Genomic DNA, 13,367 nt, shown 5'->3' with positions numbered 1-13,367 from the left:
ACTTCGTACGTCTGAGATCCCGCTAACGGGATCGTTATGACAACAGCCAGTGAAAGTGCAGGGCACCAAATTCAAACAGAAATCTCATAATTAAAATTCCTCAAACATACAAGTATTTTACACCATTTTAAAGATAAACTTGTTGTTAATCCCACCACAGTGTCCGATTTCAAAAAGGCTTTACGACGAAAGCACACCAAACAATTGTTAGGTCAGTACCTAGTCACAGAAAAACACTTTCATTTTTCCACAGGTTTAAAACCACTGGTCTAGAGCAAACGTTAATGCCATTTTTCCAGCCAAAGAGAGGAGTCACAAAAAGCAGAAATGGAGATCAAATGAATCGCTAACCTTTGATGATCTTCATCAGATAACACTCATAGGGCTTCATGTTACACAATACATGTATGTTTTGTTTGATAAATTTCATATTTATATCCAAAAATCTGAGTTTACATTGGCGCGTTATGTTCAGTAATGTTTTGCTTCCAAAACATCCGGTGATTTGCAGAGAGCCACATCAATTTACAGAAATACTCATAATAAACATTGATAAAAGATACAAGTGTTTTGCATGGAACTTTAGATAAACTTCTCCTTAATGCAACCACTGTGTCAGATTCTTTTTTAACTTTAAGGAAAAAAGCACACCATGCAATAATCTGAGTACAGCACTCAGACACAAAAACAAGCCATACAGATAACCGCCATGTTGTGGAGTCAACAGAAGTCAGAAATAGCATTATAAATATTCACTTACCTTTGATGATCTTCATCAGAATGCACTCCCAGGAATCCCAGTTCCACAATAAATGTTTGTTTTGTTCTATAAAGTCCATAATTTATGTCCAAATACCTCCTTTTTGTTCGAGTGTTTAGTTCACAAATCAATATTCACGACACGCAGGCCAGACGAAAAGTCAAAAAGTTCCATTACAGTTCGTAGAAACATGTAAAACGATGTATAGAATCAATCTTTAGGATGTTTTTAACATACATCTTCAATAATGTTTCAACCGGAGAATTCCTTTGTCTTTAGAAAAATGCAATGGAACGCAGCTACCTCTCACGGGCGTGTGCCTGACTGCGCTCATGGCCTTCTACCAGACCTCTGGTTGAAACAGCTCTCATTCTCTCCTTCACGGTGTGCGCCTCAAACAAGGTTCTAAAGACTGTTGACATCTAGTGGAAGTCTTAGTGTAAATTTCTTGGATAGGCAAAGAGTTGAAAAACTACAAACCTCAGATTTCCCACTTCCTGGTTTTTGCCTGCCATGTGAGTTATATTATACTCACAGACATCATTCAAACAGTTTTAGTACTAATGATAGTATTACAAGCTTCTGGTTTAGGCCTATAATTTAAGGAGGTGCTTGTATTATTGATAGGATAGCTCTTAGTGCTGCTGCCGTGTCTGTCCTTCCCACACCCTGATGGATGGACCTCAGGAGAGGATAAAGAGAAGCTAAAGGAATGTGAGGGAAATGTGAGCAGTTCCACACCCATCCTCCTCCTGAGCTCTGTCTCTTGTTAACCACAGGCACTTACTTTGTTGACCAGCCCCCCTTCCCTTCTACAGGAACCTACCTTAAAGACCCTCTGGGTCAAAGGTCAACTTCAACCTGCAAAACTATTTCAACGCTCATTCATAAGACTGATGCTTGATAGTGGCGGTCTTTCCTTCTGTTGATCCTAATGCCTTTTGATTTGGCTCGAGATTAATAGTTGGTTTTTGGTCTCGTCTCGTCATCGATTTGAGTAGGTAACTAGGCCAGTTAGTTAGGCTAACTGATTTGAGTAGTTATTAACTCGTCCCCTCTCCCTCCCGCCTGTGGCATGTTTAATGGGTGGAGTTTAAATCTACTGTGTTAACACATTCCGTATGAAGGTGGAGAGGCTTTTCCCAGGAGGAGCACAATGTTTGTTGTAGAGGTTTCCTTATAGTAGGAAGTTACTATAGTAACACGGGGCGGCTGGTAGCCTAGTGGTTAGGGCATTGGACTAGTAACCGAAAGGTTACAAGATCGAATCCCCAAGCTGACAAGGTGAGTCTGTCGTTCTGCCCCTGAACAAGGCAGTTAAACCACTGTTCCTAGGCCATCATTGAAAATAAGAATTTGTTCTTAACTGACTTGCCTAGTTAAATAAAGGTACAATTTTCAAAGTTGACCATAGTTCAGGAACCACAGTTATTTTCTGACCACGTCAGCCAGGACCTGACCATGTGACCTGACCAGGAAAAGCTCTCAGACCTAGTTGAATTCTTTTCTGGTTACTTCATGTGATTGGTAAAAACTCCTGAGCCCAACCATAGTTTATGTTGACCTGAGTACTACAGAGGTGTTGGCTGCTGAGGATGCTACATAGATGGCCTCTGCTGGGACCTGGGTTCAGCACTACCAGTCCCTTTATCTCTTTCTCTCATCCTGAAGGAGTCAGTGTGTTAATGACAGACACTCCCCTGCTGGGTGTTTCAGCTCTTTACACATACTGTGTGTGTTTGTCAGAGAGAGAGACACAAAATAGTTGGTATGCAAATCAAATGTTCCACTGTAACCACACACACACACACTCGCAGAGGGATTAAAAAGTGTCATAATTGTTCAATTGCGGTGGGATGCCATCCTATTTCAGAGCTGAAGGGGTTTGGAACTCTCTGCCAGTATCTGACCTACTTTCCTCCTCATGAGACTGAACTGATCATTCACGTGCCCCAGGCTCCCCCCCTTCACACACACACACACACACACACACACAGAGAGAGAGACACAGAGAGCGAGAGAGAGACACACACACACAGAGACACACACACACACAGAGAGAGAGAGAGTCACACACAAACACTAACTTCACCCTCATGGTTGGATAACTGGCCAGTCTGAGTAGAGCGAGAAAAGGTTGAAAAGTCAAATGTTCCCCACACTAGTAGCCACAACTACACTGTCGGGTGTGCTGTACTTTGTGCCAGCATGAACACGGTCGGAATGATCTAACAGGCTGAATCTAATCCATGTATTGGTCTGGGTCACATTCATTAGTGCACTGCACACCTTAGAAAAACAGTTTGCAGTGGAAAACAAGCATTTTTCAAGTTCAGCTACTCCCTCTGCGTTTTTAACTTTCATTTGGTGTCTGGTGAATAAGACCTGGTCTGTTTGTGATATAGATTGACTGTAATCTCTGTGTGACCATGATGTGTCAGTCACTCTATTTGTGAAAAACAAACAAACCTCGAAGCCGAATACTATATCTGAATACACCTTACCATTGATGTAACTGCAATGCTAAATTATTACTTGGCTCTAGTCGAATGCTAGTCTAATACTAATTGTCGACAACTACCCCTCTTTCCTACTTTGTCATTGTCTGTCAATAGGTCAGTAATTGAACCCAAAACATAAGTCGCGTCCCAAATGACACCCTATTCCCAATCCAGTGTCACTACTTTTGACCAGGGCTCTCTGAATGCGGCTCCAGTCAGTCAGGCGATTGAGTGGTTTTGTATAGAACTGAAGATGGAAGGAGATGGATGGGCGATCCATAGCCATACACTGAGGCGCTCTACCATTTGGGTGGGACTCATCCTTCATTTCAACAAAGGGCTAAAGGCAAGAGCAGTGAATAATTGAAGATCTGCCTTAGTCTAGTCTTACACAGCATCGCTCTCTCCCTCCCAGTTCTCTACAGCTTGGAGATCTATCTTAGGTCTCCATGGAGACTCTTTAGGCGAGGTGTGTGCGAGGACTACCAATCGCAGATTATTTTACATTATCGTGGCATTCAAATTTTGTCCATTTTAGCAGTGAATGTGAACAGGCCTATTATTAATTTAAACATTTAGCATTGTGAAAAGTAATGTAAAATTGTATTATTATTAGTAGAAAAAAAATCATAAAAACAAAACATCTATAAAAAAATTGCCGAACACCTGCAGTACCCTGGACCACAGGTTTAAAACCACTGGTCTAGAGCAAACGTTAATGCTGAGGCTCAGGTGACCTGAGTGACACGGGTTACAGTTTCAGCTGTTCCTCAGCAGACTTTTTTTTCTCCTCTCTTGAAATGGCACGCACGCCCACACAGGCACACAGGAGCAGAGCCGTGCACAGGAAATGGAGGCAGGAAACCAGCCTCCCTGATGTCTCGGGCTCACTCACACATCACAAGGGAATGCAAACACATACTTTAAAAGCCCACACACTTTCATCAAACACTCGTTCTCTCTCTCACACACACACACACACACACACACTAATATATATATATATATATATATATATATATACATACACACACACACACACACACCTAGGCTAACGCTAACTCCCTTCAAGTGTAGCAGAGCTAGGTCACTTAACGAGCATTGCCTAATAAGTAACCTTGCATGAGACTGAAAGACAAGTGTTGATTCTTAGATCGAGGCCTACCATTTAGGATTGAGATCAGTGAACTAACAGTTATGTCTTGTGTGTCGTGACGGCAACCCGGGGTTCAGTACCCGTGTTGTTAAGCTATACAAGGGTAGAATTTCTCGCTCCCTCACGCTCCCCCTGTTTTGTTAGGCTATACAAGGGAAGAATTGCTCTCTCTCTCCCCCTCCTCTCTCTCGCCCTCCTCTCTAGTGATGTCTCTGCTCTGTCCTTGTCCCAGATTCTGCAGTAATAAGCCCAGCAGAACTCAGCACGTTCCTAATGAATCATTCCAGTCTGAGTAGGAGTCGGTACAGGGATCTGGATCTTATGATCCTATTTAATGGGAGGGCTCTTCATGTGTGATGCTTTACAATTTAATTAACCCCCTTCCCCCTTTGTCTCCTCTTTCCCTCTCTCCACTGTTCTCTCCCCCCTCCTATTCCTCTTCTCTCCCATCTTCCTCTTCTTTCCCCTCTTCCCCCTCCTCTTCCCCCCTTCTCTTCTCTCCTCCCTCTCCTGTCCTCAGGCGAGGGCTGAACCCACCCCACAGAGTGAAGTCCATCTCCATGACGACCTTCACGCAACAGGAAATCGAGTTCCTCCAGAAACACGGCAATGAGGTAGGCTGGCATGGCGACCAGGCCCCACAGACCTCCCAGGACTGTTGTCATCATGGCTGATGTCTGCCTGGGTCGTATTCACTAGGAACCAAAGGGAAGCAAACAGTTTTTTTTTTTTCTGTTGTCACTGTCCAGCTCTTCCAGTTCTTAGCACCCTGATGGAGACTAGAATGCAGAAACCCATGTTTATAATGATGATGAAGTGTTTTTCTAGCCTGGTCCCAGATCTGTTTATGCTCTCTTTCTGACCTCTATGACCATTGTGATGGCCAGACACACAAACAGATCTGGAACCAGGCTAGTAGCCTATGTTTCTATTCAACTTCCATTGTCCTCCAAGCTAGGCCACCTTTCATAGCTCCAGCTCTTAAATCTATTCACATTAGTCTAAGGAGCGCTGGCTGGCTGACTCCTTGCCCTCAATGCCCTGAAACTTATTCTAACCCTAGATCATGGAATTCCTTACTTTGTGTTCCAGAATCCTATATGGTCGGCCTCATCTTTCCCCCTTTTGGTTTTGGGTGACATTCCACAGATATTTCCCCTAATCCTGTAAAGTGGGATTTGTGTGTTTGCTGAGAATAGCGTGGTGGCGTGCCGACTGGGTGGCCACGGCAAAACAGACACAGAGCAGCTCTTTCAGGAGATGGTGGTGCTCTGATGCTTTCTCATGCGTTCCACACGTTGGTCCTGACACGCGCACACACACACTTTAATCTGCTGCGGATTTCAAATTGGAGTAATGCGCTTCTGCTAGATGATATGGGAGGTAGTGGTAGAAAATTGAGCCTGTGCTTGTCCTTGTTGCTGTTCTGCAGGCTATGCGTGTCAGGTGCTTTATGTGAGAAGAATATTCTAGGCCTATTGGAAACACCGACACAAGCCTTCGAGGACATGTTATCTTCCGCCTTGACTTTACTGTCTGCTGCTGTCTCTCCACTTTTTAAATAGTGTGTGCCTGTCTTTCTCTCACTCTCTCTGTCTCCTTTCTCTCTCTGTCCAGCCGTCCGTCTATGTTTCATTATGTGTTCTGTTTGTCTGCTTCTAATTGTAAAATCCTAGGTGTCTGTGTGTACTGTAACGTCTCTTAGCACTTTGGTGCAAGTTGGTTGTAGATCTCTCCATTTCCGGGCTCCCAAGAGTGTTCCTGAATGTGCTACATTCTGCTGCTGTCTTTGCCTGGAGGTGTCGAAGGGTTGTCTCTTTTTTTCATGTTTGTCTTTTTCCTCTCTAAAGGTGATGAACCACATCTTCTGATTAGCCTGTGACTTTTATTCACCTTACATTTTTCACCAACACGTTTTTCTGCCGTTTCTGTCCATCCCCTCTCTCGTCTGTCTTCTCTAGTCATGCAAACAGATATGGCTGGGGCTTTACGACGACAGAACGGCCTCCATACCGGACTTCAGAGAACCCCAGAAAGTCAAGGAGTTCCTTCAGGAGAAATACGAGAAGAAGAGATGGTGAGTGGCTGCTGTAGAGTAGAGTCCATAGGGCTCTGGCCAAAAGGAGTGCACTAAAAAGGGAATAGGGCACCATTTAGGGTGCCTCGCTTCACTGCATGAGGAAGCCCTGGAGACTGGCAGCTCACTGCAGTTGGCCCGCGAGCAGCAAGGCACTTTGCATCAGTAACAACACGTGTATTTAGTGGATGATATCTAGGTTACTGTATGCGTTAGTTAAAACCGTCATACCAGTCGGCATTGCAGGACAAGAAAGCAAGCCAGCCCGACGGTATGCGTTGCTATGGTGATGGTGATTACAGTAAACGAAGTGCAAATTTGGTAGAAAACAACGCTATGATAGATGGAAAAAGTTACAATATTTGAACTCTTGCGGCAAGTCCGGTCTACCATGGCGGCTGACGTCATTTCCCGTTGTGCTCTCATCGAAAACAATGACATCTAGTTTGCCGTCTACCTCGTACCAGCTCATACCATGCAGCATAAATGTTCTCACAGGAGCAGCCAACAGTAAACAGACATTTTCTGTTTTAATGTTCAGGAGCTGTATGTAGGAGTGCTGATCTAGGATCAGGTCCCCCCTTGTCCATGTAATCTGATTCATTATGGTCCTAGATCAGCACTCTTACTCTGAGATGCTGGGTTATAGGAGTCCATTTGAATTGAACCCTGTTGCTGTGTAACCAATTGAACACCGTTGTTGTTATGATTAGGTTTGTTCCCCCGGAGCAGGCCAAAGTGGTGGCTTCGGTCCATGCCTCAATCTCAGGCTCGTCAGCCAGCAGCACCAGCAGCACTCCCGAAGTCCGACCCCTCAAAACACTGCTCGGGGAGTCCGCCCCCACCCTGCACCTCAACAAGCACACACCCAGTCAGGTAAGACACACACATACTGGTTACTCAGCTGGCTGATAACAGGCCATACAACTTTTTCCATAACCAAATCAAATTTTATTCATCACATACACATATTTAGCAGATGTTATTGTGGGTGTAGCGAAATTCTTGTGTTCCTAGCTCCAACAGTGCAGTAATATCTAACCATTCACAACAATACACACACATCTAAAAGTAAAGGAATGGAATTAAGAAACATATAAATATTAGGAGTCCGGAGTATGTGTGATGTGTGGACAGTATGTGGATAGAATATTTAGTATATCTGTAGAATACGTTGAATAGTGTGTGTGTGTGTATGTATGTATGTATATATATATATATATCTACTCATTCCAAGGTTTTTCTTTAATTGTACTATTTTATACATTGTAGAATAAATAATAGTGAAGACATAAAAACTATGATATAACACAATAGAATCATGTAATAACCAAAAAAGTGTTAAACAAATCAAAATATATTTGAGATCCTTCAAAGTAGCCTCCCTTTGCATTGATGACAGCTTTGCACACTCTTGGCATTCTCTCAACCAGCTTCATGAGGTAGTCACCTGGAATGCATTTCAATTAACAGGTGTGCCTTGTTAAAACTTAATTTGTGGAATTTCTTTACTTCTTAATGCGTTTGAGCCAATCAGTTGTGTTGTGACAAGGTAGGGAGGTATACAGAAGATAGCCCTATTTGGTAAAAGACCAACTCCATATTATGGCGAAAACAGCTCAAATAGCAAAGAGAAATGACAGTCCATCATTACTTTAAGACATGGAGGTCAGTCAATCCAAAAAATGTCAAGACCTTTAAACATTTCTTCAACTGCAGTCGCAAAAACCATCAAGCACTATGATGAAACTGTCTCTCATGAGGACTGGCACAGGAAAGGAAGACCCAGGATAAGTTCATTAGTCACCAGCCTCAGAAATTGCAGCCCACAGAGTTCTAGTAGCAGACACATCTCAACATCAACTGTTCAGAGGAGACTGTGTGAATCAGGCCATGGTCGAATTGCTGCAAAGAAACCACTACTAAAGGACATCAATAAGAAGAAGAGACTTGCTTGGGCCAAGAAACACAAGCAATGGACATTAGACCGGTGAAAATCTGTCCTTTGGTCTGATGAGGTTCCAACCGCCATGTCTTTGTGAGACGCAGAGTAGGTGAACAGATAATCTCCACATGTGTAGTTCCCACCGTGAAGCATGGAGGAGGAAGTGTGATGGTGTGGGGGTGCTTTGCTTGTGACACTGTCTGTGATTTATTTAGAATTGAAGGCACACTTAACCAGCATGACTACCACAGCATTCTGCAGCAATCGTAGTCCCACTAAGCGCAAATCAGATGGGTCGATCATTTGTTTTTCAACAGGACAATGACCCAACACACCTCCAGGCTGTGTAAGAGCTATTTAATCAAGCAGGAGAGTGATGGAGTGTTGCATCGGATGACCTGGCCTCCACAATCTCCTGACCTCAACCCAATTGAGATGGTTTGGGATGAGTTGGACTGCAGAGTGAAGGAAAAGCAGCCAACAGGTGCTCAGCATATGAGGGAACTCCTTCAAAACTGTTGGAAAAGCATTCCAGGTGAAGCTGGTTGAAAGAATGCCAAGAATGTGCAAAGCTCTCAAGGCAAAGGGTGGCTACTTTGAAGAATCTAAAATATATTTAGATTTGTTTAACACTTTTTGGTTACTACATGATTCCATATGTTATTTCATGGTTTTGATGTCTTCACTATTATTCTATAAGGTAGAAAATAGTAAAAATAAAGAAAACCCTTGAATGAGTAGGTGTGTCCAAACCTTTGACTGGTACTGTATATGAAATGAGTAAAACAGTATGCAAACATTATTAAAGTGACCAGTGATTCCTTGTCTATGTACATAGGGCAGCAGCTTCTTAAGGTGCAGGGTTGAGTAACCTGGTTGTGGCTGGCTAGTGACAGTGACTAAGTTCAGGGCAGGTTTCTGGGTGGAGGCTGGCTAGTGATTGCTATTTAAGTCTGATGGCCTTGAGATAGAAGCTGTTTCTGGTCATGTGTTCAGGAAACCCTTCTGGCTCTAGTAGTCTAAATATATCTCTGTGAGTTGGTTTCAACAAGATAACCAGTGTGAAGTGCAGATATATCTTTGAGGTAACAGTCATGTTTAGCACAAAATGGAGTGAATCAGGGAAGTTCCATCTGAACTTCTGTCCAATAAGAAATGCGTGTTTTTGTAGTCTGTTTGCTATGTCATGCCCTAATGAACACAGCCCTGTTGTGTCTCTGCAGTCTCCGGTGGGGAGCCGTGCGGCCCAGGCCCTCCAGCTGAGCCAGCAGCAGCAGTTCCACGACAAGAAGTTTGACCTCCTCAGCGACCTGGGCGGAGACATTTTCGCCGCTCCGTCCCACTCGCAGACCACAGCAGGCTTGGCAGCCAACTTTGCCAACTTTGCACATTTCAACAGCCACCCAGGTAAGCAGGAGGAGTGTCATGAACTGCACCGGTCCCTGGAGCGGTCACTACACCTTGAGTCAGAAAAACACCAGGCACGGTGGTTACATCTACTGCATAGTGGATAGACTTAAATGGTCAATGATACTTATACTCAATGATACACTCATACTTATGGAATTATAAAAAGTAACTTTCCTGAAAAATATTTGGATGCTTTCTTCAGCTGTCCAAAGTGTTTTATGGTAGTGGAAGAAGATTTAGACTATCATTTTCTTAATTTCAAGAGTATTGGCCATCACTTTTTCTTACTACTCCTTGACAAGAACCCCCCCCCCGCCTGTTGTCCATCACACTGGTCTATGTAAAGCATCGCCAGACACTATAGAAGTCTAACAGGGCTCTGGGCCGTCAGTCTCCATGGTTACTAATGAGGCTAGTGTGAAGCTGTTAGCTTGTGTTTGCTCAGAGGATCATGTTTTCTCATCCTCAAAGAGCTATAAAGTTCGAACTTCATGTAGTGTGGGCAGAGAGGCAGCACCAAGCACACACACACACAAGGCTTAAAGACACACCCACACTCACTCAAAAAAGGCACATTACAATTTGATACTTAATATATATTTTTTAAATCCTATTTTAAGTGGCCAATAACCTACACCCTTATCAAAAAGCACTATACCTAGCAATCCTTTCTTATCTTTCTACTACTTCAACAAAATAAATCAGGAGATTCACAGGAAGCCCACCTATGCTAGATTTAAAATGGGTGTAACGTTGAACCCAGACAGCGACATACACACACACTAGAAGGGAACATGAGCTTAGGTTCAGGGCGGTGCCCTATAGGAGAAGGTGAACCTGTCATCATCACATCCGTTTTTGGTTTGTCATTGTCATCTGGTGCCAGTCTGTCATTAGCTCCATCTAGTTTAGTTCCATATCTCTCAATGTGTCATTTCGGTCGGATCATCCCAAATGGCACCCTATACCCTATTTAGTGCACTACTTTAGACCAGGGTGCTCTGGTCAAAAGCAGTGGATGGATAGGATGAGGGTGCCATTTGGGATGCAGTATGTGTTATGTGCATCCCATTAATCATCTCATTCATTGTGTCCTGTTTTGTTTGTCCTTTTGTTTTGTTTTTCGTGTGTCTGACCCTCCTACAAACCTCCAGCTGCTCAGAACGCACACGCAGACTTTGCTAACTTTGATGCGTTTGGGAGTGCGGGTCCATCGGGTGCTTTCCCCTCTGCACCCCAAGCCCCCTTCCAGACCTCACATACAGGTAGAGCATGCTCCATTCACCTGTCGTGACCTGTTTTTGTGTCCGTTTTGTCTGTGTTTATGTTAGGACATAGACAAACAAACACATATGGACATCTATGTCACTCACTTCTCACCGTCCTGGTCCATGGCTCCACTCCGCTCCATTCATTTCTTCACTCTCATTATCTGTATTTGCTAGCTGGCTGGCTGCTCAAGCCACATACGCTCACTCACTGGCTAGTTTCCCCACCCACAGTCAAGGGAATTACTTTTGAATGTACCACACTGCCCTCTGTTGGAGACTAATGCCTGCAGTCTGCAGATGACCTCTTGACTTCTACACGGTGTTGAATGGGAATGCACTGCTCTTTGGGTGCATCTCAACACTACAGTGGCGTCCTCTCCTTGTCTCCTTTTTTTCATCCGCACTGATCTGAAAGAATCTAACAAATGTACAGTTAGACCTCTATCTCTCATGTCTGCTTTCAACTAGCCTATATGTTTTCCAGATCTGTGCAGATGATGAGAGGAAACCACTTTAGACTATGGAGATGCACCCCCCTCTCTCTCAAGGCTCCTCCTGCTCTCACTCACACTGACCACCACACTGCCTGGCCTCCGCTTTAACACTGACTCCATTCTCTCCGTTATGATTTCATTTTGCTTTTGGGTGATGTTCACACACTTTCTTCCCCCTTTTGGTTTATATTTCTTTCTCTTTTTCCCCCCACCCTGTCTCTCTGGTACTCATTTCCCCTCCGCCCCCCTCCTGTTTTGGCTGCAAGCGTTCACGTCCCTCTCATCCAGCCGCAGTGTGGGTGAGTTTGCCACCGCTGGCACTGCTCTCCCTCACCCGGGTGCAGGTGCTCACAGTAAGTTCTCTCACTGGGCTCAGCCTCTAGCTAACACTTAACTGCCCTTTCTCCCCTCTGTCTGTCTGGTAGGCTCTAAAGATTTTCCCAAATCAGTGTCTATGGTTGTTCCTATTGATGTGTGTGTGCCTGTCTGTCTGGATGCGTGTGTTGTATGCTCTTTGACGTTTGCTGACCTGTTCATATCCAGAAGTACAGGGACATTGGTGCAAACTAACATGATGTCATGCAGTCTAAACTGCAGCCAGCTATTGGAAGAAAATATGGGCAATTATTACCTTGGCCTCTGGAATTCTTATCCTGCAGAAGATCATTTTAAGAATGATTTGAGATTATTAATCTAAAGATATTTCTCCACCTATGTATTGTACTAAGATCTTGTAACAGTGTAGGCAATTCGATGATTCACTGTAGGTATGTTAATTTGTCAGACAGGAGAGTAGACAGGATTTCTTATTCCATAGAAACTGTCAGGTTCTACCCTCAAACCACTCCCAGTGAAGTGATGCTCCTTCTCTTTCTTTACTTCAACTCTCTCACGCCGTTTCGTCAGACAGTGACCAACCTCCGTCTCTGTGCCTAACTAACCCTCAGGGTAAGATGATTGTTAAGAAAGGCTACGATCATCCTACAAACACACTTGAAGTTACTGTGTGGCTCTTGGTACAGTCAGACTAAGGACCATGAGTGCTGTTGGGCTCATTTCAAGTCTGACACCGTTGACTCCTTTAGATCTGACAGTTATACTACTCGGCAGTATAATGTAGTTCCTTTCCATTGATTTCAGGTCAGACGAAGCACAGTGCTGTTTTAAATGAAAGATGACACTGCTGTGTTCTGTTGATGCTGCCTGCCTCCAGTAGCACACAGTGTTCAATCCAGCCCCCTAGATTTACACTGCGCAGTCAGGAACACACACACCCCCAGGCCCCTGTTGTGTGACTCCTCTGTCATCTCTTTCTCTCTCGCAGGTAGCATTTCCTCGGGGGAGGCCTAGCTAACGATAGCAATTTAGCACATTTTTACCACTTCCCCAAATTCCGAAGCGTCGACTTTGGATGCTTCAGTTCCTCCTCCCAGTCCCAGAGCCAGAGTAACTCCTCCACCGCAGGAACGCCCAATGGGGCGAAAGACCGAGACAGAGGCACTACTAGCGTCCCCACCGATAGATACGCAGCTCTGGCTGACCTGGACACCATCTTTAGCTCTGACAAAAAAAACGGAGCAAGGTTAACCTCTCCCTGTTCCGAGTCAGCCTCCACTGTGTTTCGCAGACTTCAAGATTTGTTGAGTAGAGTGAGATTGCTATCGGGATGGGGATGATGAGCTCATGCATGGTGTAGAATAGATCAAATCCAGGTCCCATCCTTTCACAACCAGCAGGTACAGTGGGTCCTCAT

The 13,367-nt window shown here is 44.3% G+C and overlaps 1 protein-coding gene across 28 annotated transcripts in view; it reads left to right on the top strand.

Moving 5' to 3' along the window:
- The window catches only part of LOC110507166 (arf-GAP domain and FG repeat-containing protein 1), a 40,606-nt gene that overhangs the window by 5,405 nt on the left and 21,834 nt on the right, over positions 1-13,367 (top strand). For 9 of the 28 annotated variants that reach the window (XM_090224531.1, XM_090224530.1, XM_021587048.3 and 6 more), the window contains 6 exons: positions 4,938-5,031; positions 6,379-6,494; positions 7,208-7,370; positions 9,663-9,846; positions 11,004-11,114; positions 11,881-11,967. In XM_090224531.1, the coding sequence (XP_090080657.1) occupies positions 4,938-5,031; positions 6,379-6,494; positions 7,208-7,370; positions 9,663-9,846; positions 11,004-11,114; positions 11,881-11,967 (755 nt within the window). Of the gene's footprint in view, positions 1-4,937; positions 5,032-6,378; positions 6,495-7,207; positions 7,371-9,662; positions 9,847-11,003; positions 11,115-11,880; positions 11,968-12,942; positions 13,197-13,367 lie in introns of all 28 variants that reach the window. The other 19 variants (XM_090224539.1, XM_090224537.1, XM_090224533.1 and 16 more) reach the window with 4 other exon arrangements.

Source organism: Oncorhynchus mykiss, chromosome 27 (genome assembly GCF_057628025.1).
Source record: "Oncorhynchus mykiss isolate SJ-2025 chromosome 27, ASM5762802v1, whole genome shotgun sequence".
NCBI classification, from domain to species: domain Eukaryota; kingdom Metazoa; phylum Chordata; class Actinopteri; order Salmoniformes; family Salmonidae; genus Oncorhynchus; species Oncorhynchus mykiss.
The sequence above is the reverse complement of the archived record's forward strand: the minus strand, read 5'-3'. Positions and strand labels throughout refer to the sequence as shown.